Genomic DNA, 8,335 nt, shown 5'->3' on the forward strand with positions numbered 1-8,335 from the left:
TGTTTATATTATTTACAATATCAGAAAAAAGCCACAGAAGAAAGAATAACAAGACTACCTATGTATTGAGAATTAGATATGATATATATATATATACAATAGGATAGAAAAGTTACTTACAAGGGTGAAAACATATTTTAACATTGTTAGATATCCAACTGTGAGGTCAGTTCCTTTTTTCGCAAACTGTTTAAAAAGATAAAGTGCTGTTAGTGTGTTAGTGTTTTGTTAAAAACAAAAAATCTATGAACTACGTTGTTAATAAAAAGAAAAAAGAAAAAAATGAATGCGACAAGTGCACAAAAAAAGGCATTTATATATAGAGCGTGTTTATAAGTACTTTTTGTGTACTATTTACAATAAAATAATTTACAACTAACTACTCGTTCTTTTATGAAGGCTGTTTAAGCATAGCTGCATGGCAAATTATATGCATGCATACAATACGCATACAATGTCATATTTATATTTGAGCACACCCCGTATTTGCACTACTTATAAAGATACAGTCCGTCACAAGCAAATTTTTATGTTAAAAAATAATTGAATGAGAATTTAGTTTTTTCATTGATAATCAGAGAAATGGAAATTATAATCATTAATTAAAGTTTGAGCGTACGTTGCAAGTCTACACTATTACGCAAAAAAAGCCACCCAAAACGAAAGCAGAAGATAATAATTGAAAAATGTGGAAGAAACAGAGCCGTATTCACCTAATTCCAACCATTATCTACTTTGAATGAACGAAAAATAAAGTTACAACAAAATTATGCCTTTAATAAATATCCAAAACTAGCCACCTACTGAATATTTTCTTCTATGTACAACAGTGATAACATAATATAATTAAAAAAAACTGTGTAGTGCCGTGATACACCCGGTAGAAACCTAGATTCTTATGCTATTTGAAAATTATTAATTAATACATCCGAATGCGCATTAATTTTTTGAATTAATATATTCACTACTATAGATAACCTCAAATTAATGAGAAAAAATTGTTAATTAATTCATTTTACTGTATTACATTAATCCTACAAAAATTCTTCCGAAATATTAATTAAGTTAATAATTTTAATCATTTCATAACGTAAAATCTACATTGTAGCTAGTTTTGGTAAGTAATGAATAAAATACATAAACAAGCACATTTACCCCACATATAAACGCCACAATGTGTCCCCTTAGCCTATGCGTCGGGCAATGACCAGCTAAAATGTAAAAACAGTATCTCATTGTATGATAATGAATAGTACAGTACTATAATAACTCATTCTTAACACTCTTTTATGTAGTAACCGACAAAATGTAATATTACTTCACTGGTCGAGGTGCCGGGACAGTTTAAAACAAAGGGTATAATTTTCCTCTATAATTAAACACATTGCACAAGCTGGAGCTTGCCTTGAGTAGAGAGTAACCTCCTTGGGGGGTGAGGCCCCGGGGGTTATCATGCTTTCACAGACAGTTGTTGATTATTGATGTAATTAGTTACTAGAAATTCATTATTTGCAGTTTTTTTTTTTTAGATAAAAGCCCGACCGGGAATCGAACTCGTAATGTTCCAGTTGGAAGACCGCCGCGTTAGTTGCGAGCTGCGTCGGTCTTCTCTAATTTGCAACGCATTTTTGTATTACGTATTAGAAGCGATTTTCATACCACACATTGCTACGTTTCACACCGAACAATCACAATACCTATTGTTATTTCAATGCTGGTTTTGAATGGTGCAACAAAAAAAAAATCAAAATTTCTTACCTCGAATAAGCGGTGGTGTTGGAAGCCAATTTCGAATCGACGGGTCCAATGACATATTTGTTCACGAATTTGTACTTTGCAATGGTGGTGTACCCCATTGAAACGATCATGTGTATGACCAGATAAACGCAAAATATGAGATAGAGGATCCCAATCAAAATTACGATCATTAACCAAAACCAGCTCAACTGAAGGTCGTTGACCGTTTCGATGACGAAATATGTGTTTATGCTAATCACAACCAGACTTAACAGGGTCGCCACCACCTTGTTGCCCCTGAGATGGCAGATGGGAGAAAAATTAAATAAAAGAAGAAATAGTAGAAGTAATGGGAAATAAGGAATGGGGGAGATAAAAATTGGGGCAGACAAAATAAGTAAAACAAAACACAGCCCTAATTGAATTTACGAAAGAAAAAACAAAAGACTGAGGAAAAAAGTTAGGGAGGCAGGTACACAAGTGATCAGAGGATTAAAACCAATGGGAGGGAGTAAAAAGAGATCGGCAGAAAGAAACAAAACAAGATTGGGGTCGTATTTTTGGAAAAAAATTGAAACGTTGAAGAGAAAAGTAGAGGAGACAAGTAATAACGTTTGGAAGTGGGAAAGAGAGTCAAAAAAGAAGGGAGGGAGTAACTTACCATCCATTAACGAACAGTTCTCCCATGATCTGGGGATTACTGGTAAATGCGATGGTCGGAATTGTTGCGAAGGGCAATTGAAGACTCATGACGGCGTTGAGGACGTCATTCATGCCTGTCAGGTCTTCTATTTGACTGAAGAATGCCAGACAGAATGTCGGTATTATGGCGATGGTTCTGGTAAAAAGTACTCTCTTCCATCTTGCCCATTGCAAATTGAGGAAGCCCTCCATGGTAAACTGACCCGCGTAGGTGCCTGCAAAAAAGGTATAGACAAACTTTTGGCATGCCAAAGGGGCCAAATAAAACCAAACTTCATCGTGTCGTTAGTGTCAAAACATTTTTGTTTTTATAAAAGTTTGGGACATTCTTTTTGGTTTATTGAAGTGTTGTCACTCTTAGGTGGGCAAAATCAATCGATCGAATCTGTTTTTGGGAAAAATTAAATGAAAATCTTTCCGTCAAGGCGCACTACGATTGATTAATATTCATTTTAATTCTTAATTATCGATAAGCCGACAAAAGTGTAACAATTGTTGAAGGCGATTGTTTTGTCTCTTTGAAACAAATAATGCTCACTTTGTGATTGGTCAATATTATTTTCATTTTTAATTAGTGGCGTTGACTTGCGATTGTTACAGGCGATTCGTCTTTGTTTTCGTCAAACAAAGGAAGACAATAACTGCGATTGGTCAATAATTTTATTTTCCAATTATCAATTACTCAACAACAGAAAACGGAAAAAGAAAAATCTTAGATTCTAGTAAAGAAACCAGTTGAATCTATACTTTTCCAAAAATTTACTTTTGGCAAATTTTGTAGTTACAATGGCATATTGTTATTCATTAAAAAAAAGGTAGATTGAAGAATATCAACGACAAAAATAACTTACCAGTCATAGTTGAACTCTGACCAGCTGCCAAAATCCCAAGTGCCCAAATATACATCGCTGCAATGCCATACGTGCAACCGAGGAATATACCACCCTTATATAAATCTGCACTTACATATTCGTTGTTATCCTGAAAATAAAAATGCCCTCAAATCTGAAATAAAATTACCCAACAGCCCTCTCTTTTTACATCAAATCTACAAATCTGATACGTCAACGGTAATTCGGACTACATACAATATGGCGGACGCTGGTCGCCATGACACTTGACTCAAAAACAAATGCCTGCTTTTACTACTGTATTGCATTTGAAAACATTTTAGATTCCAAAAATGATTAAATATTATACTTAATTATAGTAAGAATGTACAGTTTGCAACTTTTGTTTTTGTTTTCGCAAAATTGTAAACAATTGTCATGGTCAATTGACCGTGACGAAATTTTCGGTCTATTGATAACAACATTTTTCACCCCAATGATTCTGATACCGTATAAATAGTGACGTTCGGAACAACCCCAATCATTCCTGTTTTGAATAGTGCTCGAGTAAGTGATCAAGATGTTTTATGGAATATTTCCGATCGCCTTCTACGCCGCTGTTCTACAACCGGAAGTTGAACGTCTACCAACGGAAGTTCTGGCCATGGTGTTCAGGTAAGTCATAATTATTGTTTTTATTTAATTTATTATTATATTGCAATTGTTATTGTAAATATTTTAGTCGTGTATTTTTGTTTAATTATTGATTTTTTTATTTTTCAGATATTTGGACGGAGATTCCCTGATGAAGGCCGCAAAAGCATCTATTAAATGGAGAAACGTCATACTGGGGGATCCGATTCTAAGAAAGACTTTGAAGAATAAGTTGAGGGATGAAAGACGAATGAGGATGGAATTCATACTGAGACCTCAACTAGGGGTTAGAGTGGAGCGTCCACAAGAACCGACCACAAGGATGTTTGGGAGAAACAGTTGCACCAACAAGAGGGTTGTGGTGGAAAGAAGAAACATATTCGAACGACCGCTTCAGTTAAATGGGGCGAGCATGAAACGGAGGAGAGAGGACAAGTTGGAGGTTCCTCATAAACCAAAGAAGTCAATGAGAATGTAATTATTTGTTATATATATAACTATGTATAATAATAAAATGACTGTATATATGTATATGTATGTAAATATGTAAATGTGACGAATAATAATAATAAGATTTTATTAAAATTGAGTTTTTCTTATTTCGTATTAACAACTGCATACGTTATTTTCTGATGCATATTGAGCAAAAACATCTATTGTGGTAAAAAACAGATGGAGTATAAATAACTGCAACGCCATTTTAACAAAAAAGAATCATATAACAATTTACAATCAAATCAAACAGTTAAATTAGTACAAGCACGTTTAAAAATTAAAATACATAACCTAACTATCTCAAGGAAGATTAATCGTTCTTTAGTGGCGATTACAACAGTAAATGTTTTGTAATATATGTAGAATAAGCCACCTGCCAATGCGGCATCACACGGAAACTGTTAGAATTTAAATAATTTAAAACTTCACCGAGTTTTATTATAGAGTTATAAGCACTTACCGGAAAAATTGTACCATTTATGTAGGGATGACTCTCACAAGCTTGCCTCTGAAACAATAAAAAATGGCAATCTTCTTTTTCTGATCAAATTAAGAATAAGAAGCTAAATTAACAGTATGGGATGCTTACAATTTCGGAATTTTCGGTCCTGTACAGTCCGTGAGCGAAAACGGCGACAACAAAAACATTAATAATAAAACTAACGAAAAGAGCTATAATCGATTCAACAAAAAAGTACATGTTTGCTTCTTTCACTTTTTCCGGTTTCCTTCTGTCAATTTCACGTGATTTTACCAAAGCGGAATGAAGATAGAGGTTATGTGGCATTATAACTGCGCCTAAAACAAGCAAAAACAAACAATAGTCGTTGCTAAGCAACACATTTATTGCTTAGCACTCAATAATCGCTGCTAAGCAACGCGTTTGTTGCTATGGATACTTCTTCTGTTAAGATCTCGTTGCTAAGTTAAGCTCCTAATTGTTTTAACAACAATTAACGCAATATTATTCAAATTTCGCGCTATTAACTGTTACAATTTATTAATTTTTTTAAAGTTATCCTACTTACCTACTATTCCGACAGCCTGTAATAGTGCAGAGGAATCACAGTCCTGACACCAGGGGAAAAACATACCCTTCATGACTAGCAATTGGTCTGGAGTTGAAATTATGTATTCATAGCCGAATGTGACCGCCATTACGCCGATAAGAAGTCCGAAAAATAGCTCTAATTTACGTAAACCATACTTGTCGAGGAATAAAAACGTGAAAGTGTCAATTATTGTGATAAGAACACCGCCCCATAATGGAATGCTATAATAAAAAAATGGAAAAAAAAAATAAATTAATATTTCCAATAATGTGAATTTTTATGGAGTTTTACAATTGTCTACTAAACCGTAATAATAATAATAATATTGGTATTATTAATATATTTATTTTCTATGTAAAATTCTTTGATACGGCCCTGTCTGATTCATTTACAAGTTGAAATTTTGGCGCATGCGCACATAATGAATCATTCTCGCGCCAGACACATTGACATTAGATTGTAGTTAATCTATAATCACTTAGAACTAAAAACTGTACTATTTAATTTACTTCTATTACATTTCTTTTTCTTCAGTTGTTTATTAATCAATGATTAAATAACTGCAAAATTATTAAATGGACTGGTAATGTTTGCTCATGCACCTAAACAATAGATAGTAAAGCGCATGCGTGGCCATTTTACATTTTCATATTTAACTGAACAGGAAACACTAGAACACCAGTGGAGGAAGTGTTATCCCGTTGGTCGGTTGTGTTGACGATGTGCACTAAAACTTGCACATGGCACTGTCATGTATTAATTGTGGAAAACATGTGCAGTATTATTAATGCTTCATCAATGTTATAAAACTAAAAGTTCAACGTTAATAAGCACTAAAGTTGTGGTTCTGTTTGGTCAGTTTTATGATTTGGTGTTCGTACTAAGTGTAGTGTTTAGCGAATTATGATTGATGGTATTTCGACACTAGAGTGCAACTTAACAGAAGAGTATGTGAATGTGAAATCATAAACATCAATCAGAAGTTATATATGAAGATTAATGGTAGGAATCTTGTAGGTTACGAACTTATAAATTAGGTATGATTTTCGTTAGATTGATATGTACAACGTAACAATAACCTTTTTCTATAAAAATATAACTATTCGTGCCAGTATGATTAGAACAATAAGTATTGTATTGTAAATTTTTCAACAAATTACGTATTATTTGTTACGGTCCTGGCAATTCTAGAACGTTCGTTAGGGTACGTCATTTCCTGTTCGTGCAGAGGTTTCTGGCAAAGTTGTTCGGTAGCCGCATGTTGTAGTGGGATGGCGGTGTTGTTTTGTTATAATATTAAATGTAGGACTAATTTTTACTATTTTAATTTATTATAACCTCAATTGATTAGGATATTATGCTGTATTAGCAATGGCATTGTTCCTTAATTTGTTTATTTAGTTGCAACAGTGGTTTAGGAAGTGTTTTGAATTTGTGCAAATGAATATGAAGTTAGCTGATACCTATAAGGAACGAAAGATAAAGGTATGCAACTGTAATTAACTATTCAAAAAAATTATGTGAATATGTACTCGTCTGGCTAGGTTAGGTTAGGTTGGGCTGTGTTGAGGATATATGATGGTTTGTCCGTATAAATTCGATTATTCGCTAATGGCTAGAGAGCTGTTAATAACATTGGAAGCATACTTTATTATTTCTTATTGTTAAAATTTAATCGGAGTACAAATTATGGGGCTATGGGCAAAAGATATCTTTCAATTTCGGAAAGTCATACATTGTACTGAGATAGGGGGCGTCATATGACGTCACAGACGTTTTCTCTTCTTCGTTATCGACTCTCTAACAACAGTCTTAATCATTTAAAACAGCCAGAATGAAGAAACGTTCAAACTGATAAGGTACGCTGGTCAAATCAGCACTTGTCCTATGCTGTTTTTAGAAATAGAACTACAAAAAACTCACGTTTTATTAGATAATAAATATAATGCGATGGCTGTGCCTATAACTTCTTGCATGTCGGACCCTATAATGGCAATTTCCACCATAATCCATAATAATAGTCTAGGAACCTTACGATACTGCCTGTAGCACATTTCGGCTAAATGTAACCCAGACACAACACCTAAAAATGAAATTAAAATTGTCACCATGCGTTTGTTAATTAAAACAAAGGAATTTTATAAAAAAACAGTTAAATAATTTTTTGTTTTTCGTTAATTACCTAATCGTGCTGCTAATCGCTGCATGACAAGACCTAATATTGTAGCACTTAAAAGTACCCATAATAGACGATATTGGGCTACAGTACCGCTCTGTAAGTCACTTTCTATATTACCCGGATCCAGATAGGCTATGGACATAAGAAATCCGGGTCCCGTGAAGGCCCATAATTTCCTGAAACTGAATCCCGTCTGAAACAAAAGCAACACTAATCGTTAGTTTTTTATTTTTCGACAAGGCAATGTCTACAGAATGATACGCCACTGGATACTTTTTACAGTAGGCGTTGAAGCGCTTTTGCTGAAAGCCTTAGAAGTGAAACTTAACAAGCAAAAGGAGAAACAGTAATTAAAGCAGAATGCGACCCAAAATCAAAAATAGATCTATTGGAAAAAGATTTTAGTTTAAGAGAGAGAAAAGAAGGAATTATTTACCGATCCAGTTTCGGGAATTTGGATTTTTTCATCGGCGAAATACGTTTGTTTGTTGACGGGACTTAGAAGGGTGTTTTCGGTTAATTTGGGTTTTGGTGACGATGTAGTGTCCCCAGAACCATTACCCTCCACATTTGGGTTGGACATCTGGAACACAATATTACATAAATTTATATTAGTAATAAATATTAATAAGACGGGAAGAAAGGGGAATTAAAAATATATATATCATGCCTTGTATATTTCTGTT

At 33.9% G+C, this 8,335-nt stretch overlaps 1 protein-coding gene across 4 annotated transcripts in view; it reads right to left on the reverse strand.

The window, feature by feature from the left end:
- The window catches only part of LOC108738928 (protein Malvolio), an 87,858-nt gene that overhangs the window by 68,001 nt on the left and 11,522 nt on the right, over window positions 1-8,335 (reverse strand). The window contains exons 2-11 of one of the 4 annotated variants that reach the window (XM_025974979.1): window positions 8,086-8,232; window positions 7,653-7,842; window positions 7,394-7,553; window positions 5,447-5,691; window positions 5,008-5,216; window positions 4,879-4,926; window positions 3,291-3,420; window positions 2,399-2,654; window positions 1,759-2,034; window positions 30-186 (exon numbers count right to left, since the gene is read on the reverse strand). In XM_025974979.1, the coding sequence (XP_025830764.1) occupies window positions 147-186; window positions 1,759-2,034; window positions 2,399-2,654; window positions 3,291-3,420; window positions 4,879-4,926; window positions 5,008-5,216; window positions 5,447-5,691; window positions 7,394-7,553; window positions 7,653-7,842; window positions 8,086-8,232 (1,701 nt within the window). In that variant the 3' untranslated portion in view covers window positions 30-146. Of the gene's footprint in view, window positions 1-29; window positions 187-1,027; window positions 1,212-1,758; window positions 2,035-2,398; window positions 2,655-3,290; window positions 3,421-4,878; window positions 4,927-5,007; window positions 5,217-5,446; window positions 5,692-7,393; window positions 7,554-7,652; window positions 7,843-8,085; window positions 8,233-8,335 lie in introns of those variants that run through there. The other 3 variants (XM_025974982.1, XM_025974980.1, XM_025974981.1) reach the window with 3 other exon arrangements.

The sequence above is a fragment of the Agrilus planipennis genome, unplaced genomic scaffold, assembly GCF_000699045.2.
Source record: "Agrilus planipennis isolate EAB-ADULT unplaced genomic scaffold, Apla_2.0 scaffold118, whole genome shotgun sequence".
NCBI classification, from domain to species: domain Eukaryota; kingdom Metazoa; phylum Arthropoda; class Insecta; order Coleoptera; family Buprestidae; genus Agrilus; species Agrilus planipennis.